Genomic DNA, 27996 nt, shown 5'->3' with positions numbered 1-27996 from the left:
AGAGTATGTATGCACAAATGGGGAAGGAACAGAGAGAGAGGAGAGAGAGAGAATCCCAAACAGGCTCCACGCTGTCACTTTAGAGGCTGACACAGGGCTCAATCTCATGAACTGTGAGATCATGACCTGAGCTGAAATCAAGAGTGGGATGCTCAACTGAAGGAGCTACCCAGGCACCACCAGTTTTGGGAAAATCTTTAATACATGAATATACATTTGTCCACTGAAAGAGCTCAAGAACAACTGATGACAAATCAAGACAACAAAATGATAAATTATACAATAAATTTGTTTTATTTAGCAATTAGAAGAGAGCAAGGAGCAGAGGGAATGTCAGAGGGATACAGATATCTGCACTGCAGAACTAGTCACTTGTGCTTTTACAACCACTACAAGAGAGGAGGTGCCCAAAACAGAGAATATGGAAGAATTCATGGGTGCATGGAAACAAGGAGAAAGTGCACTGTTCAGGAGTAGGACCCAGGCAGGTTTCTGTAATGAAAATGGGCACAGGTAATATCCTACTAATGCTCAGCCTACTAACGGAACAAAGAGGCAAGAGTAATGTTTTGGTAACAAAGTGAGGCCCCAGTTGTGGTTGTATTAAGGTATAAATCAGAGGTTGAATTTCTATGCTGAGCAATGGAAACTTAGGTGGACCAGGTATAGGCAATGATGAGAAATGAAGGCACTCAGCAGGTTCTGCTCAGAGAGTAAGAGAAATCAGAGACGGGAGAGGAGAAGCAGCCTGAGAGAGGGCAATCCAGTTGCAGATGGGACAACGTGGGGCCAAGAGCTGATGGCAGGACTTAGTGCTTGTAGCTCTTCCTACTGGAGGATGAGGTGGTGGTGTATTTGATGGTGGAACTGCTGCCCCCAGAGGAGCTGAAGCCACCCCCAATGCCTCTGCCGCTGCTGGAACTGAAGCCAGCTCCCAGGCTGTGGCCGCTGCCATAGGAGTAGCCGCTGCCTCCGCCCAGGCCTGAGCCACTGCCCACACCGCTGGCACTGCCATAGCCGCCAGCGCTGCCATAGCCTCCGGAGACAGTGGACTGCACCACAGCTGTGAAGGGGAGGGAGACAAGGACACACAGGACACAATGAGCTCATTCTGCCAGTCTGAGTCTCGTCAGAAGAGCTAAGGGCAAGGGAGAGGGGCAAGCAAAGTACTTACAGATGTTGACTTGTCCAACACCTTCCCCACTCAGCCTAAGAAGGGAGAAGACACAGGGACCGTGAGACCTCAGACAGCCACCACTGGACCAGAGTGGGAAGCCTCGATGTGAGGATAACCCATGAGCAAACTGCCTTTTAAGATTCTCTGAGAGTCATGATTGTGGCCATAACTAGAATGCCTTCAACTTGTGCTCATGGCCAGACATCATGGACATGTATTCAGAGGTTTGAGGAGCTTGTGTGAGTTACCCACCTGGACTCCTCACCCTCCAGTAGCTTCCTGTAGGTGGCAATCTCCACGTCCAGGGCCAGTTTGCCATTCATCAGCTCCTGGTACTCCTTCAGCAGCTGGGCGATGTCCTGCTTGGCCTTCTGCAGAGCATCCTCCAGATCAGCCAGCTTGTTCTTGGCATCCTTGAGGGCCATCTCCCCACGCTGTTCAGCATCAGCAATAGCAGACTGCAGGTTGGCACACTAGAGCAAGAAGATAGGCAGAGGGAACTCGTAATGTAGTTCTCCAGGAGAGTAGCCATACTTCTTTCTAGTGAGGAACAGTTCCAGAGCCCAGATACGATGGTAAGGCACTTCTACCACATTTTTTCCCAGTCTTTTCCTGTTTTGCACAATTTGTCTAGTCTGGGAGCCACATGAGAACATATATGCCTTTTTTAAACCACCTTCTCTGAGGGTTGGGTGGGAGACCCTATACTGGACCAAATACCAGCATAGTGGAAAGAAATTGACCCACTCAGTTTGTTTTGAGTGCTGTCTCCAAAGCCAGACCAGAACCTTTTCTGATTATCTCATGGGGATGCCCCATTAACTTACACAAAATCGCCAACATCTGCACCTAAGGTATGAGTTTCATTGCTAGCTGCTGAGATCTTGTCTTCCTTACTCCTAAGGGCTTCTAAAATGCTTGGGAAATGGATCTTCATCCTGGGTCATTGCTCAACACTCTATTTCAATCGAATGTTGAACAGATTTGGAACAGTCTTGCCCCACTCTGGAACTCCCCTTTTCTTTCCCCACTTGTTTCTTGTACTCCTAAACCAATCATTCTCCTTAAGTAATCTCTTTCCAAAGTCCCTGGACAATCTTTTTACAGTCTAATTGAAATTGTTCCTGTCATGTGATTGTATCATCTGTAGGGTTGGCACCCATCTGTCCTAACATGTGGGAATTCATTGAGGGTGGGAGCCGCATGCACCCCTCTCTTTGCTCTTCCCCCAATTCCCAGCATTTCCCAAATGGTGGCTGATGGCTGCCTGGTGGTTGAGTGAGGAAGCGATGCTTATCTTCTCCAGAAGCCCCTACCATACCTGCTTCTTGACACGGTCGATCTCAGATCTCAGCCTCTGGATCATGCGGTTGATCTCAGTAATCTCTTGCTTGGAGTTGCGCAGATCATTCATCAGTCTGCCTGCGGTGGCCTGCAGCTCCTCATACTGGAGTCCAGAGGGAGAGAAGGTGGTGCATATGGGCTTTCATGACTTGAGTTCTCAACCAGGCATTTAACACACCTGGAGCTAGTGACTTCTCACCAAGGCATTTTAGAGAAAGTTGATGTGGCAAAGTCACTGAATACTGTACACTGATCACAGACCCTCTTTTTAATGGAATGCTGGCTGCCTAGTTCAGTTGAAGACCAGCAATGTTCTATATTATGTTTCTGAGTGAGCCAGCATCAGAGTGAAGACAAAAGCAAGAATCACTAGATCCTTATCTATGTAGCTACCTTCCTGCACTTGGGTTCTTTGACTTAATTGAACTTGGACATAAATTCTGTGAATGCCTACTCTATGAGAGCAGGTTACATACCCTGCGAGAAATCATCAGCATCCTTGCAGTAGACTTTCCTAGAAAAAGGTGTAGCCTTGCTGGTGTTTAGGAAGAGGACACAGGCAATCCTGGCCACCTGTCAACTCAAGGCTCACCTTGCTCTGGTACCGGGACTCAGCCTCTGCCCGGCTCTTCTGAGCGATCTCCTCATATTGGGCTTTGACTTCAGCGATGATGCTGTCCAGGTCCAGGTTACGGTTGTTGTCCATGGACAGGACCACGGAAGTGTCTGAGATGTGGGTTTGCATCTGAGCCAGTTCCTGCAGAGCATAAGATCATCAGATCATCTTTCCCTTGGCCTTACAGACGTACCCCACTCCAGGATCCTCCACCCTTGGCAGAGCCCCATCACAACAAATAAAAGAGGAGCGGAGATGCTTACTGCTTCATACAAGGCTCTGGTGAAGTTGATCTCCTCTTTCAGAGCCTCCACGTTGGCTTGGAGATCATAATTATTAATGTAGGCAGCATCCACATCCTGGGGAACAAGCCAACACCTTGGAGTCAGCTGAGCCTTCCTTCCCAGTCTGAACACCTTCTAGTCTCCCCATCTACTCCCCTCTTGGATGTGTGCAGGGGCCAAGAGTCCTTTCTTTCTAGAAAGGAACATGAACCCCTGATCTTCAGCAGCTCACCTTCTTCAGAGTCACAAATTCATTCTCTGCTGCTGTGCGCTTGTTGATTTCATCTTCGTATCTAGACACAGAAGAGGGTAAGACATAATTGAGCCAGTGGCAAGGATGATACAGAAAAAGTATCCTGGAATCCCAACTTTCCATAAAAGAGATATACCCAAAATGAGCTTCCTGTCAGTGAGCCACAAAAATGACTTTTTGTGGTTCCTAAATTGTTTTCTATCCCTATCCACCTCCATGGCCCTTTGTCTTTTGGGTTTGTTTTAGGTAATAATTGTGATTTTCATTTCCATGGATGTGTTTTGCTATGGAATCAGGCCCACATCTTGACCTGGTCACCCAATAATCTTGAAGACTTCAGGGAACTGAACTCCTTTCTCTCCTTGAACTCACTTGTTCTTGAAGTCATCCACCATATCCTGCATGTCCCTGAGCTCTGAGTTCAGTTGGACGCTCTCCCCCTCTAAGCTCTCCAGGTGTCTCCTGAGCTTGTTGATATACTGCTCAAACCAGGGCTCCAGATTCTGCCTCACAGTATTGGTGCCCTGCTCCTGGAGCAGAGTCCACTTGGTGTCCAGGACCTTGTTCTTCTTCTCCAGGAAACGCACCTGGAAGAGACAAGATGATTATTTGCCAGAGAGAGCAAAGGTGAAAGAGATGTTACTTGTCAGGTGCCCAGGCATGTCTGGGTAGTCACCCAGGTGGGTTATTATGGAGCATGTACAGAGGGTCAGGCTGACAGTGTTGCACCCCCAAACCTATTTCCTTCCCACCCTAGCAGTCCTAGTGTGAAATTCTTCCAGAGACCTATGGTGTCTTCTCACTGACTAAGCTATATAGCGCATCAGTGACTTTCAACATTTCTTCTCTTTCTATTGAAGAGCACAACCATACATCTAGTTAAAAATAGTATTTCTCCAGGTGGCTGTATGGCTCAGTCAGTTACGTGTCTGACTCTTGATTTTGGCTCAGGTCATGACCCCCCTGTTTTTAGATTGAGCCTTCTGTTGGGCTCTAGGCTCTTTGCCTCTTGATCTGCCCCTCTCCTGCTCTCTCTCTCTATCTCAAAATGAATAAATGAATGAATGAATGAATGAATGAATGAATAAATAAATAAACAAACATTAAAAATATTATTTTCCTATTCCACTGCACAAAGTTATTTTTTTTAATTGTACCTCAGTTAAGGGATTGTTAAATGTGCAGAAACTAATGATTTAATCCAATTCAGTTAATGATTGGATTCCATTAACTTCTGCTTTAATACATAATTTTCCTGTACAACAAATGCCCTAATGGTCATGCTCTAGTTCTATACATTTAGTATTTCTATGATATATAAACATTTCTGAGTCTTTTTTTTCTAATCCAGCCAGAAATCCTTTCTTTTCTTTTCTTTCTTTTCTTTTTTCTTTTCTTTTCTTTTCTTTTCTTTTCTTTCCCTTTCCTTTCTTTTCTTTCTTTTCTTTTCTTTCTTTTTTCTTTTCTTTTCTATTCTTTCACCCTTTTCCTCATGTCCAGAGCCCTAGAACAGTTTTCCACTGGAATTATTATTTAATCTCTTAGAATATTCAGCAGGTAAAGCTGACCAATTCTATTCTCTCATTGCCTTATTTTGCTTCATGGATAACACAAGTTGAGTATTGTTCCCTGGCTGGGTTGAAGGACATTTAAGAGACCCAGTGGTTTCAAGTGATTTCCATCACCTTCTGCCTGTTGTCAACATGGAGGCCATCTGACATCCCAGGGGAGAGCTCCTCTGAGTCCCCTTCTCCCTCCCTCCTGAACCTCACCCCAGTAGGACATTCATTGATTGTCTAGTCTGGGGAGCCTGACAGCCCAGTGGAGGCAGGTCTTCCTGGCTCACCTTGTCGATGAAGGAGGCGAACTTGTTGTTGAGGGTCTTGATCTGCTCCCGCTCCTCAGTCCTCACCCGCTGGATGGTGGGGTCGATTTGCAGGTTCAGAGGAGTGAGGAGGTTCTGGTTGATGCTGACCTCTTGGATGCCTCCAGGGGGGCACACAGGGAAGCCAGAGCCCCCATAGCCACCAGCAAAACCAGCTCCACCACCGAGCCCAAAGCCACCCCACCAGCTGCGGCACCAAAACCAAATCCACTGGCAGCTCCACCTCCATAGCCAAAGCCACCTCCAACTCGGCCACCATATCTGCCACTGATGGCACAGCTGCCCCCTCCGATGGAGATCCTCTTGGAGCCGCCCAGGCTATAGAAGCTCCTGCTCCCAAAGCCAGCTCCTCCACACACTCCACCGAGGCCACCCGTGCCCCTGGAGCGGGACACAGAGACACTGCTGAAGCCAGAGCGGCAGACCCCTGGGACTCTGGCTGAGCTGGTGCTGAAGCCACGGTAGCTGACGTTTTGGCTTCTCATAGTGGATTTGCTAGACATGATTCCTGAAGAGGGGAAGGCTGAAGAAAGCGTGAGAGGCTGGAGGGTAGAGCTGAGAGGAGCAGATCTGTGAGATGAGCCTCCCGGCAGCAGTTTATATATGGTGAAAATGGGCTGGGCTCCGTCCTGGAAGGTGAGCTTGTAGATTGGGAAGGGTTGGGCATTTACAAACAGTAATGTCACATCTGGATTATTAGAAAAGTTATGAAATAATGAAAATTTCATTTTTGGCTTCCTTTAGTCAGGGAAAATATCTCCAGTCTTCCAGCTTTGACTTGATCTCAGTATAATGTGACTATTCTCAATTCACTGAGGTAGGAGTAGTTACTGTCTCAAAGTTCTGCATGTTATGCTCGTGTATGAGAAATTAAGTGCACTCCTCTCCACCTGTGTTGTACCCAGCAGAGATAGGATACTGAAATAATCTATTTCATATGCCTTCATAGTAACATTCTCATTATTTTTCATTATTACAGAAGTTAAATATGAGTTTTCTTTTGCTCTTATGTAAAATTTCACCCACATAAAGGAGTAACATAACAACATAATCGGTCCCTATATTCTTATTACTCAGCTTTATAAAAGTCATTATCTCAAAACCAGTATGACAGCTTCCATATTCCTACCCTATTCCTTGATGACTGTAAATTATTGGAAAACAAATGTCAGAGATCATGTTGTCTCTTTTGTATATAATTCTGTATTTATGTCCGAATGAGAGACGCTTAAAAATATAACCAAAGTACCATTTTCATATATTAAAAATGTATATATTCATTAACATCAACAGGTATGTATTCAGTCTTCAATATACCTCTTGGTGTTATTTATTTTTTTATTTTAGTTGTCAGAATCAGGATCCAAATATGCTCTATATCTGTTATTTGTGTGTGAAATGTCTTTTAGATAATATCTTCTAAATCATTTAAGTCAGTATATCCTTCTTAATTTTTTTCCATACAATTTATTTGTTAAAGAGACTGGTTCTTTGGCAGGTGCAGTGTTTCATTCCTTGAATTTTTCTAGTTGCATGTTCATGGTGCCTCACTGAACATCTTACTGTGTCCTTTGTATATCCTGTAAAGTGATAGGTAAAGCTAGAAACTTAATGTGCTATCTGTTTAAACATTCCAGATGTAGATGTATAGACTGCCTACTCATATATTGAGTATTGTTACTTACACACTTTCTTCAATGTTTAGACGTTGAAGGAGAATGTTGAAGACGTTCAAGGAATAAAATATACATTCAAGGTCATTCCCCAAGCAGCCAATTCCTATATATGGATTCAAGCGGTGTTCTCAGTTCCTGTGTATCTTTGTAGTATTCTCATTTGGGTGTTTCTGTGTTTTTCCTGGGGTATGTGGTGTGTGTGTGTGTGTGTGTGTGTGTGTGAGAGAGAGAGAGAGAGAGAGAGAGAGAGAGAGAAGAAAGAGATGGAGAGAGATATTGGGGCGAGTGTATATGTACAGAGGGTGCGCATATCGTTAAAAAGTATATATTTTATGCATATCCATGTTTGTATAATATACACCTTTATATCCTCTTTTCAGTTACGCCTGTGTTGTATTTCTTATGTGTTTACTCCTCGTCCTCCTTTAACGCTCAGTGATGGCTGTTTCATACCTGCAAGCTCTTCTTTCCCTCTGTCTACCTCCCTTTCCGTGTCCATTACAGCCCACTCAGCAATGCCTTCACCTCCCTGTCTGCTTTCAGCATGGCCTTCATTTCTAGTGTGGTTTTGTCTTGTTTCTTGGCTCTTTTTCTGAGCTCCTCAAGTTCATTTTCTCCTTTATTATCTCATTCAATTGCCCCATTTGTTCTCTGATTTTATCATGGTGTTTATTTCATCGAATTTTGGGAAATATACTATTGGAATTTTTTTCTGTTGAGTGTTTTTCACATGCCTCTTGTTTGTCCCTGTGTTATTTAATGGAAGGTGCCTGTTGTGATTCTGGAATGCTTCCTTTATCTCTGCCTTTGTTTTTTAATGAGTGTTTATTTTTGAGAGAGAAGAGAGAGAGAGAAGAAGAAGCAGGGGAGGAGCAGAGAGAGAGGGGGAGACACAGAATCTGAAGCAGAGAATCCAAAGAAGGCTCCAGGCTCTGAGCTGTCAGCACAGAGCCCAACACGGGGCTGGAACCCATGAACCGTGAGATCATGACCTGAGCTGACGTTGGACGCTTAACCAACTGAGCCACCCAGGCACCCTGGAATGGTTCCTTTCTGACCAGTGCTCATCTGTAAATGAAGCAAGCCCTTTCTGGCCCTGCCATTTGCAGGAGCTATTCTGGGAGGGGGGCCAGGGCCATATCCAGGCTAATGGGATTTCTCATTATGACACAGGGCTGTGTGAATAATTCCTCTAAGCTTTAATTCTGACAAGCCAACAAAGGTCACCACAGAGTGGCTCACAATTTCGTCTCTGCTTTCTTTGCTTCACCAACAAAATGCTGCCAATAAGCCCGGACTGATTCCTTATTCAGCCCAGCCGTCACAGTTTTGTGAAACTTCATGACAAATGGGGTCCTGCCTCCAGCCCACACACCCAGTTCTGATTGTTGCAAACAAGGGATTCTTGGATGTGCACCTGATGAAGTGCCTTTACAGGGACTTAGCAGCAGTACAGTGAGTCAACAGCATCTGGCACGTAGGAAAACCTGTGTTGGCTTTGTTTGGTGTTCCTTCTTGGTTATTGAGTTGTTTGGTTTGGATTTGTTGGTGTTGAGTGTTCTTCCCTGAGATCTGCAGCTGTGGGCATCTTCTCTCTGAGTTTCTTAACAACTGTCTTGCATTTTTCTATGTCTGTGAGAATATTCTTCTATTTCTTTTAAGGTTTATATATTTTGAGAGGGTGCAAGAGGGGGAGAGGCAGAGGGAGAAGGGGACAAGGGATCCAAAGTGGGCTCTGGGCTGCAGCAAGACCCACGCGGGGCTCAAACTCACAAACCATATCATGACCTGAGCAGAAATCAGATGCTCAACAGACTAAGCCACCCAGGTGCTCCTTTTTTTTTTTTTTTTTAATGGATTTTAGATAGATTCATGTTGGTGGTTGAAGGTGGAGTTTAGTTTTATGTTTCTTGTTCTTCTTGTTTTGGGATAATTTTTGAGAAGGTGCACAAATTAAAACAAATACAACTTGAAATAACCAATATTGTTTTAGCATATGTCCTTCATTTATTTCTCTCTCTGTCTCTCTCTTTCTCTACCTTAGTTGTATAATTTTGTTTACAAATTTGGTATTAGTTAAAAATATAGCTGTCACTTTGAGCCCCACACCTTAAGCAGTTTTTGTCATAAACTTTTCATTTCAGAACAGTTTTAGATTTACAAATAGTTCCTAAAAGTAGTACAGAGAAGTCCTGTAGACCTCACACAATTTCTTTCTTATTAATACCTCATGTTAGTATGGTACATCTGGCACAATGAAGGAACCAATACGAATATACTAGTAATAGTTGTGTTTATTTGGATTTCTTTAGCTTTTACCAATGTTCTTTTTTTTTTTTTTTTTTTTTTTCCTGTTCGAGGCTCTCATCCAGGATACTACATTACGTTTAGTCATTATGTCTCCTTAACTCTTGTTTTCTGAGACTGGTTGTCAGGTTTTCCTTGTTTTGATGACCTTGAAAATTTCAAGAGCAGTGGACTGATATTTTCCAGAATTTCAGATTTCGGCCTTGTCTGATGATTTCTCAAGACTGAGTTACAGGATTTTGAGAGGAAGACCACAGAGGTAACATTCCATTCTCATCACATCGTATCAAGGGTACATGCTTTGATGTGTCTTATTACTATTGTTGTTAACCTTGATCACCTGGCTGAGGGAGTGTTTGTCAGATTTTTGGAAAGTTATTATAAAGTTATTCTTTTACCCTTTTTCTTCCATACTCTTTGTTTTTTTTTAATATGAAATTTATTGTCACATTGGTTTCCATACAGCACCCAGTGCTCATCCCAACAGGTGCCCTCCTCAATACCCATCACCCACCCACCCCTCCCTCCCACCCCCCATAAACCCTCAGTTTGTTCTCAGTTTTTAGGAGTCTCTTATGTTTTGGCTCCCTCCCTCTCTAACCATTTTTTCCCTTCCCCTCCCCCATGGTATTCTATTAAGTTTCTCAGGATCCACATAGGAGTGAAAACGTATGGAATCTGTCCTTCTCTGTATGACTTATTTCACTTAGCATAACACTCTCCAGTTTCATCCATGTTGCTACAAAAGGCCATATTTCTTTCTCATTTCATGTAGTATTCCATTGTGTATATAAACCACAATTTATTTATCAATTCGTCAGTTCATGGACATTTAGGTTCTTTCCATGATTTAGCTATTGTTGAGAGTGCTGCTAGAAACATTGGGGTACAAGTGCCCTTATGCATCAGTACTCCTGTATCCCTTGGGTAAATTCCTAGCAGTGCTACTGCTGGGTCATAAGGTAGGTCTATTTTTAATTCTTTGAGGAACCTCCACACTGTTTTCCAGAGCGGCTGACCCAGTTTGCATTCCCACCAGCAGTGCAAGAAGGTTCCCGTTTCTCCACATCCTCTCTAGCATCTATAGTCTCCTGATTTGTTCATTTTAGCCACTCTGACTGGCGTGAGTTGATATCTGAGTGTGGTTTTGATTTGTATTTCCTTGATGAGGAGCGACGTTGAGCATCTTTTCATGTGCCTTTTGGCCATCTGGATGTCTTCTTTAGAGAAGTGTCTATTCATGTTTTCTGCCCATTTCTTCACTGGATTATTTGTTTTTCGGGTGTGGAGTTTGGTGAGCTCTTTATAGATTTTGGATACTAGCCCTTTGTCTGATATGTCATTTGCAAATATCTTTTCCCATTCTGTTGGTTGCCTTTTAGTTTTGTTGATTGTTTCCTTTGCTGTGCAGAAGCTTTTTATCTTCATGAGGTCCCAATAGTTCATTTTTGCTTTTAATTCCCTTGCTTTTGGGGATGTGTCAAGTAAGGAATTGCTGCGGCTGAGGTCAGAGAGGTTTTTCCCCTAAAGAGATGTCCTTTATCCATTTTGGGTTTGTTTTTGTGAATGGTGTAAGAAAGTGGTCTAGTTTCATCCTTCTGCATGTTGCTGTCCAGTTCTCCCAGCATCATGTGTTAAAGAGACTGTCTGTTTTCCATTGGATATTCTTTCCTGCTTTGTGAAAGATTAGTTGGCCATACTTTTGTGGGTCTAGTTGTGGTGTTTCTATTCTATTCCATTGGTCTATGTGTCTGTTTTTGTGCCAATACCATGCTATCTTGATGATGACAGCTTTGTAGTAGAGGCTAAAGTCTGGGATTGTGATACCTCCTGCTCTGGTGTTCTTCAAAATTACTTTGGCTATTCGGGGCCTTTTGTGGTTCCATACAAATTTTAGGATTGCTTGTTCTAGATTCGAGAAGAATGCTGGTACAATTTTGATTGGGATTGCATTGAATGTGTAGATAGCTTTGGGTAGTATTGACATTTTAACAATATTTATTCTTCCAATCCATGAGCATGGAATGTTTTTCCACTTCTTTATATCTTCTTCAATTTCCTTCATAAGATTTCTACAGTTTTCAGCATACAGATCTTTTACATCTTTGGTTAGGTTTATTCCTAGGTATTTTATGATTCTTGGTGCAAATGTGAATGGGATCAGTTTCTTTATTTGTCTTTCTGTTGCTTCATTATTAGTGTATAAGAATGCAATTGATTTCTGTACATCGATTTTGTATCCTACGACTTTGCTGAATTCATGTATCAGTTCTAGCAGACTTTTGGTGGAGTGTATCGGGTTTTCTATGTATAATATCATGTCATCTGCAAAAAGTGAAAGCTTAACTTCATCTTTGCCAATTTTGATGCCTTTGATTTCCTTTTGTTGTCTGATTGCTGATGCTAGAACTTCCAACACTATGTTAAACAACAGCAGTGGACATCCCTGTCCTGTTCCTGATCTCAGGGAGAAAGCTCTCAGTTTTTCCCCATTGAGGATGATATTAGCTGTGGGCTTTTCATAAATGGCTTTTATGATGTTTAAGTATGTTCCTTCTATCCCGACTTTCTCAAGGGTTTTTATTAAGAAAGGATGCTGAATTTTGTCGAATGCTTTTTCTGCATTGATTGAAAGGATCATATGGTTCTCATCTTTTCTTTTATTAATGTGATGGATGTATCATATTGATTGATTTGCGAATGTTGAACCAGCCCTGCAGCCCAGGAATGAATCCCACTTGATCACGGTGAATAATTCTTTTATATGTTGTTGAATTTGATTTGCTAGTATCTTATTGAGAATTTTTGCGTCCATATTCATCAGGGATATTGGCCTGTAGTCTCTTTTTTTACTGGGTCTCTGTCTGGTTTGGGAATCAAAGTAATGCTGGCTTCATAGAATGAGTCTGGAAGTTTTCCTTCCCTTTCTATTTTTTGGAATAGCTTGAGAAGGATAGGTATTATCTCTGCTTTAAATGTCTGGTAGAATTCCCCTGGGAAGCCATCTGGTCCTGGACTCTTATTTGTTGGGAGATTTTTGATAACTGATTCAATTTCTTTGCTGGTTATGGGTCTGTTCAAGCTTTCTATTTCTTCCTGTTTGAGTTTTGGAAGTGTGTGGGTGTTTAGGAATTTGTCCATTTCTTCCAGGTTGTCCAGTTTGTTGGCATATAATTTTTCATAGTATTCCCTGGTAATTGCTTGTATTTCTGAGGGATTGGTTGTAATAATTCACTTTCATTCATGATTTTATCTATTTGGGTCATCTTCCTTTTATTTTTGAGAAGCCTGGATAGAGGTTTATCAATTTTGTTTATTTTTTCAAAAAACCAACTCTTGGTTTAATTGATCTGCTCTACAGTTTTTTTAGATTCTATATTGTTTATTTCTGCTCTGATCTTTATTATTTCTCTTCTTCTGCTGGGTTTGGGGTGTCTTTGTTGTTCTGCTTCTATTTCCTTTAGGTGTGCTCTTAGAGTTTGTATTTGGGATTTTTCTGGTTTCTTGAGATAGGCCTGGATTGCAATGTATTTTCCTCTCATGACTGCCTTTGCTGCATCCCAAAGCGTTTGAATTGTTGTATTTTCATTTTCATTTGTTTCCATATATTTTTTAATTTCTTCTCTAATTGCCTGGTTAACCCATTCATTCTTTAGTAGGGTGTTCTTTAACCTCCATGCTTTTGGAGGTTTTCCAGATGTTTTCCTGTGGTTGATTTCAAGCTTCATCGCATTGTGGTCTGAAAGTATGCATGGTATGATCTCAGTTCTTGTATACTTATGAAGGGCTGTTTTGTGACCCAGTATGTGGCCTATCTTGGAGATGTTCCATGTGCACTTGAGAAGAAAGTATATTCTGTTGTTTTGGGATGCAGAGTTCTAAATATATCTGTCAAGTCCATCTGATCTAGTGTATCATTCAGGGCCCTTGTTTCTTTATTGACCAAGTGTCTAGATGATCTAGCCAATATTGTAAGTGTAGTATTAAAGCCCCCTCCAATGACCACATTCTTATCCATAAGGTTGCTTATGTTTGTGTGTAATTGTTTTATATATTTGTGGGCTCCTATATTTGGCGCATAGACATTTATAATTGGTAGCTCTTCCTGATGGATAGACCCTGTAATTATTATATAATGCCCTTCTTCATCTCTTGTTACAGCCTTTAATTTAAAGTCTAGTTTGTCTGATATAAGTATGGCTACTCCAGCTTTCTTTTGACTTCCAGTAGCATGATAGATGGTTCTCCATCCCCTCACTTTCAATCTGAAGGTGTCCTCAGGTCTAAAATGAGTCTCTTGTAGACAGCAAATAGATGGGTCTTGTTTTTTTTATGCATTCTGATACCCTGTGTCTTTTGATTGGAGCATTTAGTCCATTTACATTCAGTGTTATAGAAAGATATGGGTTTAGAGTCATTGTGATATCAGTAGGTTTCATGCTTGTAGTGATGTCTCTGGTACTTTGTCTCACAGGATCCCCCTTAGATCTCTTGTAGGGCTGGTTTAGTGGTGATGAATTCCTTCAGTTTTTGTTTGTTTGGGAAGACCTTTATCTCTCCTTCTATTCTAGATGACAGACTTGCTGGATAAAGGATTCTAGGCTGCATTTTTTTTTTCTGTTCATCACAACGAAGATTTACTGCCATTCCTTCCTGGCCTGCCAAGTTTCAGTAGAGAGATCTGTCACTAGTCTTATCATTCTCCCTTTATATGTTAGAGCACGTTTATCCCTAGCTGCTTTCAGAATTCTCTCTTTATCCTTGTATTTTGCTAGTTTCACTATGATATGTCGTGCAGAAGATCGATTCAAGTTATGTCTGAAGGGAGTTCTCTGTGCCCCTTGGATTTCAATGCCTTTTTCCTTCCCCAGTTCAGGGAAGTTCTCAGCTATGATTTCTTCAAGTACCCCTTCAGCACCTTTCCCTCTCTCTTCCTCCTCTGGAATCCCAATTATGCATATATTATTTTGTTTAATTATGTCACTTAGTTCTCTAAGTGTCCCCTCATACTCCTGGATTTTTTTTTTATCTCCTTTTTTCTCAGCTTCTTCTTTTTCCATAATTTTATCTTCTAATTCACCTATTCTCTCCTCTGCCTCTTCAATCCAAGCTGTGGTCGCCTCCATTTTATTTTGCAGCTCATTTATAGCATTTTTTAGCTCCTCCTTAGTCCCTTGATCTCTGTAGTAATAGATTCTCTGCTGTCCTCTATACTTTTTTCAAGCCCAGCGATTAATTTTATGACTAATATTTTAAATTCACTTTCTGCTATATTGCTTAAACCATTTTTGAGCAGTTCATTAGCTGTCGCTACTTCCTGGAGTTTCTTTTGAGGAGAATTCTTCCATTTTGTCATTTTGGATAGTCCCTGGAGTGGTGGGGGAACTGCAGGGCTCTTCGCCTATGCTGTCTGGAGTAACTTGCGTTGGTGGGCGGGGCCGCAGGCAGACCTGATGTCTGCTCCCAGCCCACCGCTGGGGCCACAGCCAGACTGGTGTGTACCTTATCTTCCCCTCTCCCAGGGGCAGGACTCACTGTGGAGTGGTGTGGCCTCTGTCTGGGCTACTTGCACACTGCCAGGCTTGTGGCGCTGCTTTGATGGGATCTGGAGTATCAGCCGGGTGGAACCACGAGATGCACAGGGGCAGGAGGGGCAGGCTCAGCTCGCTTTGCCTTTGGTGGTGCGCTTTGGGAGGGGCCCTGTGGCACTGGGAGGGAGGCAGACCCGTCGGAGGGATGTATCCACAGAAGCACAGCATTGGGTGTTTGCGGGGTGCAAGCAAGTTCGTGACGGGAACTGGTTCCCTTTGGGATTTTGGCTGGGGGATGGGCAAGGGAGATGGCACTTCCCAGCGCCTTTGTTCCCCGCCAAGCTGAGCTCTGGGGGCTCAACAACTCTCCTCCCGTTGTCCTTTAGCCCTCCTGCTCTCCGAGCAGAGCTGTTGACTTACAACATTCCAGATGTTAGGTCCCACTTGCTGTCAGAACACACTCCGTCCAGCCCCTCCACTTTTGCAAGCCAGACTTGGGGGCTCTGCCTTGCCAGGTTGGCTGGCTGCCCCTCCACCACCCTGGCTCCCTCCCGCCTGTCCGTGTAGCGCACACTGCCTCTCCACCCTTCCTACCCTCTTCCGTAGGCCTCTCATCTAGGCTTGCTCTGGAGAGTGCATTCTGCTAGTCTTCTGGTGGTTTTCTGGGTAAATTAGGCAGATGTGGGTGGAATCTAAGCAATCAGCAGGATGCGGTGAGCCCAGCATCCTCCTACGCCGCCATCTTCCTCCACCCATTTCCTCCTCCATACTCTTTGGAACAAAGTTATTATGCCCAGTCTCCACTTGGGAGGGGAGGAGTTATTCACTACCTGCTGGAGGGTGGACCATGTAGGAAAATAACTGGGAATTCTTCTGCATGAGAGTAGTCTATCTTCCTTCACTAATAAATCTAATCATTGATTCATATCAGTATGGGCTCATGAATATTTATTTTATATTTTGCATTACAACCCAGTCTCCCTCCATTCCTTCCTCCCTCCTTTCCTTCTTCTGTCCCTCCCTCTTTCCTTCCTTCCTTCCTTCCTTCCTTCCTTCCTACCTACTGGCACAAATTGTTCCAGTTTGGCCACTGGAACTCTTTCAGTGAGCTTCTTGTTTATTTCCTAAATTTGGCCCTGAATGATGCAGTAGGGTTATCTCGTATATTTCCCACCCCAGTCCTACAATCAGTTATTTCTCCAGAAAGACTTCTTCATTCCTAATTGTATTACTTGGGGTTTTCCAAAGAAAAAGAACAAGGGAGACAAGAAAATATATTTATATGCACATATACATGCATATATATATATATATATATATATATATATATAAACATCCATGGATTTATAATATATACAATATATAATAGCATATAAATACATAATTATATATCATAAATCTATAATAAATAAATAGTTTTATATATATGATATATAATCACGTGAGCCGATTACTTATGATAAATCTTCTAATACATAAACATTCCTTATAATAAATATAAATATTTATAATAAATAACTATATATATATATTTCCTTTGTATGCATGTATATATATACAAAAAACAATTTATTTTAAGGCATTGGCTTGTGTGATTATGGAGGCTGGCAAGTCCAAAATCTGCATAGCTGTGTTCCAGTTCAAGTCTGAGGGCAGCCAGGCTGTTGCAGAGCCAGGAAGTGCCAATGTCCCACTTCGAAGGCCAACAAAACAAGAGAATTGCTTATTTAGGGAAGGGTCAGCCTTTTGTTCTCTGGAGGTCTTCAACGGATTGGGTGAGGACCACCCACAATATGGAGGGCAATCTACTTTACACAAAGGACCAATGTAAATGATAATCTCATCTGAAGTCCTGACAGAAACACACAGAATAATTTTTGCCCAAGTACTGGCTACCTTGTGGCCTAGGCAAGTTGACACATAAAATTAACCATCACACTAATATTGGGTCACGGTATTAGAAACCAAGATCTGGGTGCTATATGTGCTCACTGCTCCTGGAATGTCATTGTTTCTAGGTGCCCTTAGGTGATAGAGCAAGAAACTGATGTATATATTCTAGCCCCTCCCTGTGTATACACACATCTTTAAATGTGACCATATGTAAAACCATCTGTATCTATCCTACACTAGCCATAAGCTCATGTTGATGTCTACAGTTCCAATTCAATATCACAAGGACCTTTTTAACTTTTGCTTATATGTAAACTTGTACCAACAGTGAGAAACCAGGCTCCAACCATCTGCCATCCATTTACTTGATTTTCCAATCACTGTGTATGTGTATAGTGGTATCCCAAGTATTACACCATACCTCTGTGGGAATCAACCTTATCAACTACAATGTTTGTGTACAGTTCCTGTTGCCTTTAGTCTTACAGATTCCACTCATTTCCAAAGTTACTTCGGTCAGCCTTTTTTATCCCCATTCCTTTCTGTGAGGTTGTTTCATACATTTGTAATACAGTAGTTTTTTTTTTTTTAATTCTACCTTCTAACCTGGGATTCCTCAATCTTAAGAATTATTCCTTTTTAATTTCACATATTAAGGTTCAGTCTTGTGCTACAAAATTCTGTGAGATTTGACGAATTCAGAGTTTCATGAATACACCATTGCAGTATCAAACAGGACTAAAGTCCTTCTGTGTACAGTTACTTAACCTTGCAAAAGTCTTTTGCCTTTCCTTATAAACTTTGGAATCAACTTGTTGATAATCTACAAAACAGGTTGCTAAAATTTCAGTTGAGACTGTGTTGAATCAATAAGGCAAAATTGGAAAAATTGACGTCTTAATAATATCAAATCTTCTAATTCATGAATATGCAGTATCTTTCATAAATATCAATATTTTATAATTTTCAACAAATAGTTTCTCTTCACATTTTATTAGATTGATGCTTAAGTATATTTAATATTTTGGTACTACTTATAAATGATAATTTTTTAAAATTTCAACATTCAGGGAAAAGATATTTACAAATAACATATCAGATAAAGGGCTAGCATCCAAAAATCTATAAAGAACTTACCAAACTCGACACCCAAAAAACAAATAATCCAGTGAAGAAATGGGCAGAAAACAAGAATAGACACTTTTCCAAAGAAGACATCCAGATGGCCAACAGACACACGAAAAGATGTTCAATGTCACTCATCATCAGGGAAATACAACTCAAAGCCACACTGAGATGCCACCTCACACCAGTCAGAGTGGCTAAAATGAACAAATCAGGAAACTACAGATGCTGGCGAGGATGTGGAGAAATGGAAACACTTGCACTCTTGGTGGGAATGCAAACTGGTGCAGCTGCTCTTGAAAACAGTATGGAGGTTCCTCAAAAAATTAAAAATAGATCTACCCTATGACCCAGTAATAGCACTGCTAAGAATTTACCCAAGGGATACAGGAGTGCTGATGCATAGGGGCACGTGTACCCCAATGTTTATAGCAGCACTTCCAACAATAGCCAAATTATGGAAAGAGTCTAAATGTCCATCAACTGAAGAATGGATAAAGAAGATGTGGTTTATATATACAATGGAATACTACTTGGCAATGAGAAAGAATGAAATCATGCCATTTGCAGCAACATGGGTAGAACTGGAAGGTATTATGCTGAGTGAAATAAGTCAGTCAGAAAAGGACAGATATCATATGTTTTCACTCATATGTGGATCTTGGGAAACTTAACAGAAGACCATGGGGGAAAGGAAGGGGAAAAAATTAGTTACAAACAGAGAGGTAAGGAGCCAAACCACAAGAGACTCTTAAATACAGAAACCAAGGGTGTGTGGGGTTTGGGGGAGATGGGAAGATGACTGATGGGCATGGAGGAGGGCACTTATTGGGATGAGCACTGGGTGTTGTATGTAAACCAATTTGACAATAAATTATATTAAAACAAAACAAAACAAAAATAAAAAAGCAAATGACTTTTTAATTAGTAATCTTGTGTACTACAACTTTGCTATACTGGCTTGTTTATTTGAGGAGGTTTTCAGATTTTCTACATAGACCATCATGTCATCTGAGAATAAAGAGAGCTTATTTCTTCACTTCTAATTTGTATAACTTATATTGCTTTTTCTCATCTTATTGTGTAGTTAGAACTTCTAGTACACTGTTCAATAAAAGTGGAAAGAAGAACACATGCTAATCTTATTCTTGACCTCAAAACTAAAGGGTCCAGGGGCGCCTGAGTGGCTCAGTTGGTGAAGTGTCTAACTTCAGCTCAGGTCATGATCTCAGGGTTCATGGATTGGAGCCCCATTTCGGGTTCTGTGATGACAGCTCAGAGCCTGGAACCTACTTTGGATTATGTGTCTTCCGCTCTCTATGCCCCTCCCCTGCTCATGCTCACTCTCTGTCTCATACACATACAAAAATAAATAAACATAAACAAAAAGAAGTGAAGTGTCCAGTCTCTCATCAGTAAGTGTGATGTTAGCTACATGTTTTTTAAAAAATATTATTTTCGAATATGAGGAATTTGCCTCTATTCATTGTTTGGTGAGTTTTTCACTTAATCATGAATGGATATTGGATCATGTTATTTAATTTTTTTCTGCATAAACTATTACAATCATAGGATTTTTTCTTCTTTAGCCATTTGAAATTGTGGATTAAATTGATTGATATTGAATGTTGAATTAGCCTCGCTTATATGCTTTAAATCTCATTGATTGTGGTGTAGAACTCTTTTTATACACTGTAGGATTCAATTTGATGATACTTTGGTGCCCTTCATATCCATGATCTGGGATCACATGTCTGGTATTAAATAAATTCTGTGTAGTAAGTTAGTGCCAAAATGGAAGGCTGACACTGTTCTTTGTGGGAATGGTTACAAGTGAACACAGCAGGGTACTGATATAGTAGGATCCAGAAACATCTTTATAAATTAGCCAATCCATGAGAATTTCCCTTGTGCTGAGTTGGGGTTAGGGGCATGGGGAAAACAGGGACTGAAAACGGTGACTGGTGGTTGGGAAGCAGAAGTTAACAGACCATCCTTGCACTGTATCCTGAGTTTTCCCTTAACCATTCTTAGAAACCAGAGCAGGCCAGGGCACAGCTAGAGGGGATGCAAGATCATCTCATCGGAGCACAGAACTTGACTTCTTTGAGCCTCTGTTAAGAGGTCTAGGAGGTAAGGAATAGGGAGATTCCATTCTTGTTTTGTCTTCAGACTTTAAGAGGTCAGCATCTAAGATTTGTGCCTGAGTTTGTAGACCTTTAATTTGCTCAGATCTAGTGTTTTCAAGTTTTTCGTGTTGTGAAGATTATGGGAATTCACATCCATGTACATATAACGTCCTGCATTTGTACTAGTTTCTTAAGATACATTTCTAGAAGTATACTTCTGGTTCAGCAGTATACACATATTAATTGCTATTGTCAGGCACGTTTCTGGGTCATGAAGGCAATTGCAAGTAAAATCTAATCTCTTATTCTCTTGTCGCTATTGTCTGGCTCTAACTGGACAGTACTATATTTCTCTGGGCATTATGGGTGGCTGCTGGGGCAGGTGGCAGAGAATCTTACAGACCAAGTCAAAGAGGCTAAGATGCTACTCCCAAATACAGGCAGTGCAAACATTTTACATTGATGGAGACCAGATGCCTGCCACTCCACTTGACAAGCATTTACATGGAGTCTAATCTGGCAAGGAATCCTGCGCATCAGGATGCGAGACTGAGGTTTGATGAAGCAGTCTAGAGGATGGGAGTAAGTACTGGGGATTGGGAGTATTCTTCACACGATAAGGCATTTGTCTGATGAAAACACTCAGGACCCAAAGGTAATGAAGCAAGTCACTACTCCACCATGAATTATATTATAAATCTGCTTTATTGCATTGGAAGAGAGCAAGGAGAAGAACACATGACAGGGACACATAGAGTTTATCTCTGTTTATCATAGAGCTGATCACTTATGCTTTCACAAGCACTGTGAGGGAAGGCCTCACTACTTGAGAGATGGGGAATTCATGGGCCCGTGGAAGCAAGAAGAAGTTGCTGTGTCCTGGAGTAGGACCCAGGCAGTGACCTTTGGATGGTGAGCAGTGGCAGCTCAGGTGGAGCAGGTATAGGCAGTGATGAGAAATGAAGGCACTCAGCAGGTTCCGCTCAGAGTCAGAGAGTAAGAAACCAGAGACGGGAGAGGAGAAGCAGCCTGAGAGAGGGCAATCCAGTTGTAGATGGGACAACGTGGGGCCAAGAGCTGATGGCAGGACTTAGTGCTTGTAGCTCTTCCTAGTGGAGGATGAGGTGGTGGTGTATTTGATGGTGGAACTGCTGCCCCCAGAGGAGCTGAAGCCACCCCCAATGCCTCTGCCGCTGCTGGAACTGAAGCCAGCTCCCAGGCTGTGGCCGCTGCCATAGGAGTAGCCACTGCCTCCGCCCAGGCCTGAGCCACTGCCCACACCGCTGGCACTGCCATAGCCGCCAGCGCTGCCATAGCCTCCGGAGATGGTGGACTGCACCACAGCTGTGAAGGGGAGGGAGACAAGGACACATAGGACACAGTGAGCTCATTCTGCCAGTCTGAGTCTCGTCGGAAGGGCTAAGAGCAAGGGAGAGGGGCAAGCAAAGTACTTACAGATGTTGACTTGTCCAACACCTTCCCCACTCAGCCTAGGAAGGGAGAAAACACAGGGACCGTGAGACCTCAGACAGCCACCACTGGACCAGAGTGGGAAGCCTCGATGTGAGGATAACCCATGAGCAAACTGCCTTTTAAGATTCTCTGAGAGTCATGATTGTGGCCATAACTAGAACGCCTTCAACTTGTGCTCATGGCCAGACATCATGGACATGTATTCAGAGGTTTGAGGAGCTTGTGTGAGTTACTCACCTGCACTCCTCGCCCTCCAGCAGCTTCCTGTAGGTGGCAATCTCCACGTCCAGGGCTAGCTTGACATTCATCAGCTCCTGGTACTCCTTCAGCAGCCGGGCCATGTCCTGCTTGGCCTTCTGCAGAGCATCCTCCAGATCAGCCAGCTTGTTCTTGGCATCCTTGAGGGCCATCTCCCCACGCTGTTCAGCATCAGCAATAGCAGACTGCAGGTTGGCACACTAGAGCAAGAAGATAGGCAGAGGGAACTCGTAATGTAGTTCTCCAGGAGAGTAGCCATACTTCTTTCTAGTGAGGAACAGTTCCAGAGCCCAGATACGATGGTAAGGCACTTCTACCACATTTTTTCCCAGTCTTTTCCTGTTTTGCACAATTTATCTAGTCTGGGAGCCACATGAGAACATATATGCCTTTTTTAAACCACCTTCTCTGAGGGTTGGGTGGGAGACCCTATACTGGACCAAATACCAGCATAGTGGAAAGAAATTGACCCACTCAGTTTGTTTTGAGTGCTGTCTCCAAAGCCAGACCAGAACCTTTTCTCATGATTCATGTGGATGCCCCCTAATTTATACAAAATTACCAACATCTTCACTTAAGGCTACGAGTTTCACTTCTGGCCATTGAGATCTTGTCCTCCTCACTCCTAAGGTCTTCTAACATGCTTGGGCAACACCGATCTTCATCCTGGGTCACTGCTCAACTTCTGTTTCAATTCGATGTTGAGCAGATTTAGAACAATCTTGCCCCCCCCCCACTTTGGGCCTCCCCTTTTCTTTCCCCACTTGTTTCTTGTATTCCTAAACCAAGCATTCTCCTTAAGTAATCTCTTTCAAAAGTCCCTGGATGATCTTTCTACACTCTGACTAATTGGGATTGCTCTTGTCATGCGGTTGTGTCATTCTGTAGGGTTAGCACTCATCTGTCCTCATATGTGGGAACTCACTGAGGGTGGGAGCCACATGCACCCCTCTCTTTGCTCTTCCCCCAATTCCCAGCATTTCTCAAATGGTGGCTGATGGCTGCCTGGTGGTTGAGTGAGGAAGCGATGCTTGTCTTCTCCAGAAGCCCCCACCGTACCTGCTTCTTGACATGGTCGATCTCGGATCTCAGCCTCTGGATCATGCGGTTGATCTCAGCAATCTCCTGCTTGGTGTTGCGCAGATCATCCCCGTGTCTACCTGCGGTGACCTGCAGCTCTTCATACTGCAGTCCAGAGGGAGAGAAAGAGGTGCATGTGGGTTTTCACATGCTAATGGTGACCTGACTTCTCACTCTGGCATTGAACACACCCAGAGCTAGTGACGTCTCACCAAGGCATTTTAGAGGAAGTTGACGGGGCAAGGTCACTGAATACTGTACACTGATCACAGACCCTCTTTTTAATGGAATGCTGGCTGCCTAGTTCAGTTGGAGGCCAGCAATGTTCTGTATTATGTTTCCAAGGGAGCCGACTCAGGGTGAAGACAAAAGCAAGGATCACTAGATCCCTATCTTTGTAGCTAGCCTCCTGCAGCGGGATTCTTTGACTTACTCAAAAAGCACATAAATTCTGTGAATGCCTGCTCTGTGAGTGCAGGGTTCACACCTGTGAGAAATCATCAGCTTCCTTGAGGTGATTTTCCCAGCGAAGGGGGTAGGCTTGCTGGTGTCTAGGAAGAGGACACAGGCAATCCTGGGCACCTGTCAACTCAAGGCTCACCTTGCTCTGGTACCAGGACTCAGCCTCAGCCCGGCTCTTCTGAGCGATCTCCTCATATTGGGCTTTGACTTCAGCGATGATGCTGTCCAGGTCCAGGTTACGGTTGTTGTCCATGGACAGGACCACGGAAGTGTCTGAGATGTGGGTTTGCATCTGAGCCAGTTCCTGCAGAGCATAAGATCATCAGATCATCTTTCCCTTGGCCTTACAGACGTACCCCACCCCAAGATCCTCCACCCTTGGCAGAGCCCCTTCACAACAAAAAAAGAGGAGTGGGGATGCTTACTGCTTCATACAAGGCTCTGGTGAAGTTGATCTCATCCATGAGAGCATCTACCTTGGCTTGCAATTCAACCTTATTCATGTAGGCAGCATCCACATCCTGGGGAACAAGCCAACACCTTGGAGTCAGCTGAGCCTTCCTTCCCAGTCTGAACACCTTTTAGTCTCCCCATCGACTCCCCTCTTGGATGTGTGCAGGGCCCAAGAGTCCTTTCTTTCTAGAAAGGAACACGAACCCCTGATCTTCAGCAGCTCACCTTCTTCAGAGTCACAAATTCATTCTCTGCTGCTGTGCGCTTGTTGATTTCATCTTCGTATCTAGACACAGAAGAGGGTAAGACATAATTGAGCCAGTGGCAAGGATGATACAGAAAAAGTATCCTGGAATCCCAACTTTCCATAAGAGAGATATACCCAAAAAGAGCTTCCTGCCAGTGAGCCACAAAAATGATTTTTGGGGGTCCCTAAATTGTTTTTATCTTGTTCTCTCCCCATGCACCTCTATGGCCTTTTTGCTATTTTGGGGTTGTTTTCGGCAACAATTGTGAGTTTCATTTCCATGAACATGTTTTGCTATGGAATCAGGCCCACATCTTGACCTAGTCACCCAATAGTCTTGATGTGTGCACTTCAGGGAATGGAGCCCTTTCTGTCCTTGTGCTCACTTGTTCTTGAAGTCCTCCACCATGTCCTGCATGCCCCTGAGCTCTGTGTCCAGGCGGCCCCTCTCCCCCAGGATGCTGTCTAGCTGTCTCCTGAGGTTGTTGATGTACTGCTCAAACAAGGGCTCCAGGTTCTGCCTCACGGTCTTGGTGCCCTGCTCCTGGAGCAGAGTCCACTTGGTGTCCAGGACCTTGTTCTGTTGTTCCAGGAATCGCACCTGGAAGAAGACAAGATTGTTATTTGCCACAGAAAGCCAGGGAGAAAGAGATGTAACCTGACAGGTGCCCAGGCACTTTGGGTAGTCGCCCAGGTTGGGCTATTACAGACCATGTACAGAGGGTCAGGCTGACAGTGTTGCACCCCCAACCCTATTTCGTTCCAACCTCACTGGTCTTAGTGTGAAGTTCTTCCATGGACCTGTGACATCTTCTCACCAACTAAGCTATTTGGCCTAGCAGTGTCTTTCAACATTTCTTCTCTTTTTATCGAAAAGCACAACCACACATCTAGTTAAAAATATTTCTGGGGTGCCTGGGTGGCTCATTCAGTTAAGCTTCTGATTTTTGATCAGAGGTCATCATCTCAGTGTTGTGAGATCTAGCCCCTGTCAGGCTCTGTGCTATCTCTCTACCTGTAACCCTCTCCTGTTCTCTCTTTCAGTTTCTCTCTCTCTCTCTCTCTCTCTCTCAAAATACTTAAATAGACATTTAAAAACATAGTATTTCTCTGTTACAAAGTGGAAAGTTATATTTACATTGTACTTCAGGTAAAAGACTGTTAAATGTGCAGAAACTAGTGATTTAATGCAATTCAGTTAATTACTGGATTCCATTAACTTCTGCTTTAGTGCATGATTGCCCTGTATAACAAATGCCCTAATGGTCATGGTCTAGTTCTACACACTTTGCATTTCTATATTTATGTAAATGTTTGTGAGACTTTTTTTCTAATTCAGCCAGAAATCTTTTTCTTATTTCTATCTTTATGTAAATATTTCTGACCCTTTTTTTAATTCATTCAGAAATCTTTTTCTTTTCTTTCACCTCTTTCCTCATGTCCAGAACCCTAGAACAGTTTTCCACTGGAATTATTATCTAATCTCTTAGAGTATTCAGCAGGTAAAGCTGACCGATTCTATTCTCTCATTGCCTTATTTTGCTTCATGGATAACACAAGTTGAGTATTGTTCCCTGGCTGGGTTGAAGGACATTTAAGAGACCCAGTGGTTTCAAGTGATTTCCATCACCTTCTGCCTGTTGTCAACATGGAGGCCATCTGACATCCCAGGGGAGAGCTCCTCTGAGTCCCCTTCTCCCTCCTTCCTGAACCTCACCCCAGTAGGACATTCATTGATTGTCTAGTCTGGGGAGCCTGACATCCCAGTGGAGGCAGGTCTTCCTGGCTCACCTTGTCGATGAAGGAGGCGAACTTGTTGTTGAGGGTCTTGATCTGCTCCCGCTCCTCAGTCCTCACCCGCTGGATGGTGGGGTCGATTTGCAGGTTCAGAGGAGTGAGGAGGTTCTGGTTGACGGTGACCTCTTGGATGCCTCCAGGGGGGCACACAGGGAAGCCAGAGCCCCCATAGCCACCAGCAAAACCAGCTCCACCACCGAGCCCAAAGCCACCACCAGCTGCGGCACCAAAACCAAATCCACTGGCAGCTCCACCTCCATAGCCAAAGCCACCTCCAACTCGGCCACCATATCCGCCACTGATGGCACAGCTGCCCCCTCCGATGGAGATCCTCTTGGAGCCTCCCAGGCTATAGAGGCTCCTGCTCCCAAAGCCAGCTCCTCCATACACTCCACCGAGGCCACCCGTGCCCCTGGAGCGGGACACAGAGACACTGCTGAAGCCAGAGCGGCAGACCCCTGGGACTCTGGCTGAGCTGGTGCTGAAGCCACGGTGGCTGACGCTTTGGCTCCTCACGGTGGATTTGCTAGACATGATTCCTGAAGAGGGGAAGGCTGAAGAAAGCGTGAGAGGCTGGAGGGTAGAGCTGAGAGGAGCAGATCTGTGAGATGAGCCTCCCGGCAGCAGTTTATATATGGTGAAAATGGGCTGGGCTCCGTCCTGGAAGGTGAGCTTGCAGATTGGGAAGGGTTGGGCTTTACAAACAGTGATGTCACATCTGGATTATTAGAAAAGTTATGAAATAATGAAGATTGCATTTTTGGCTTCCTTTAGTCAGGGAAAATATCTCCTGTCTTCCAGCTTTGACTTGATCTCAATACAATGAGACTATTCTCAATTCACGGAGCTAGGAGTTAGTCACTGTCTCAAACAAAGGATCTGCATGTTATGCATGTGTATCAGAAGTTAAGTGCTCTCCTCTCCACTTGTGTTGTACCCAGCAGAGATAGGAGACTGAAATAATCTATTTCATATGCCTTCATAGTAACATTCTCATTCTTTTTCTTCATTACAATAGTTAAATATGACTTTTTTTGCTTTTACTTAAAATTTCACCCACATAAAGGAGTAACATAACAACATAATCAGTCCCTATATTCTTATCACTCAGCTATATAAACGGCATTATCTCACGACCAATATGATAGCTTCCATATTCCTACTCTATTCCATAACGGCTGTAAATTATCAGAAAATAAATGTCAGAGATCATGTTGTCTCGTTTGTATATAATTCTGTATTTATGTCTGAACGAAAGACTCAAAAATATAACCAAAATATCATTTTCTTATCTTGAAAATTTACATATATTCATTAATGTCACCAAGTGTCTATTCCATTTTCAAATATACCTGTTGGTGTTATTTTTTATATTTTGGTTGTCCAAATCAGGATCCAAATAAGCTCAATCCATATTATATGCGTGTGCAATGTCTTTTAAATCTTGTAAGTCAGTATATCCTCCTTCATTTTTTCCATACAATTTATTTGTTAAAGAGACTGAGTTCTTTGGCAGGTGCAGTGTTTCATTCTTTGGATTTTTCTAGTTGCATGTTCATGGTGCCTCATTGAACATCTTACTGTGTCCTTTGTATATCCTGTAAAGTGATAGGTAAAGCTAGAAACTTAATGTGCTATCTGTTTAAACATTCCAGATGTAGATGTATAGACTGCCTACTCATATATTGAGTATTGTTACTTACACACTTTCTTCAATGTTTAGACGTTGAAGGAGAACGTTGAATACATTCAAGGAACAAAATGCATGTTCAAGGGCATTCCCCAGGCAGCCAATTCCTATACATGGAGGCAAGCAGTGTTCTCAGTTCCTGTGTATCTTTGTAGTATCCTTATTTGGGTGTTTCTGTGTTTTTCCTGGGGTATGTGGTGTGTGTGTGTGTGTGTCTGTGTGTGTGTGTGTGTGTGTGTGTGTGTGAGAGAGAGAGAGAGAGAGAAGAAAGAGGTGGAGAGAGATATTGGGGCGAGTGTATATGTACAGAGGGTGC

The 27996-nt window shown here is 43.0% G+C and overlaps 1 protein-coding gene and 1 pseudogene across 2 annotated transcripts; both read right to left on the bottom strand.

Moving 5' to 3' along the window:
* Positions 1-270: 270 nt before the first annotated feature.
* Positions 271-6116, bottom strand: LOC147579155 (keratin, type II cytoskeletal 6A-like; annotated as a pseudogene). Its single transcript, XR_015253618.1, has 9 exons — positions 5521-6116; positions 4047-4261; positions 3654-3714; positions 3401-3496; positions 3114-3278; positions 2499-2624; positions 1430-1650; positions 1175-1209; positions 271-1063 (listed from the first exon to the last, which is right to left on the bottom strand). The product of XR_015253618.1 is annotated as a keratin, type II cytoskeletal 6A-like (transcript).
* Positions 6117-20906: 14790 nt separating this feature from the next.
* On the bottom strand, positions 20907-26604 carry LOC147579154 (keratin, type II cytoskeletal 6A-like). The gene is made up of 9 exons (XM_086713316.1): positions 25985-26604; positions 24580-24794; positions 24172-24232; positions 23919-24014; positions 23633-23797; positions 23011-23136; positions 21931-22151; positions 21676-21710; positions 20907-21564 (listed from the first exon to the last, which is right to left on the bottom strand). The coding sequence occupies exons 1-9, from the start codon at positions 26522-26524 to the stop codon at positions 21311-21313; spliced, it is 1713 nt and encodes a 570-aa protein (XP_086569442.1). The 5' UTR covers positions 26525-26604; the 3' UTR covers positions 20907-21310.
* Between the last annotated feature and the right edge of the window lie 1392 nt (positions 26605-27996).

Source organism: Puma concolor, chromosome B4, assembly GCF_028749965.1.
Source record: "Puma concolor isolate L17-30 chromosome B4, mPumCon1.1.hap2, whole genome shotgun sequence".
NCBI lineage: Eukaryota > Metazoa > Chordata > Mammalia > Carnivora > Felidae > Puma > Puma concolor.
This window is presented reverse-complemented; position numbering and strand designations above follow the sequence as displayed.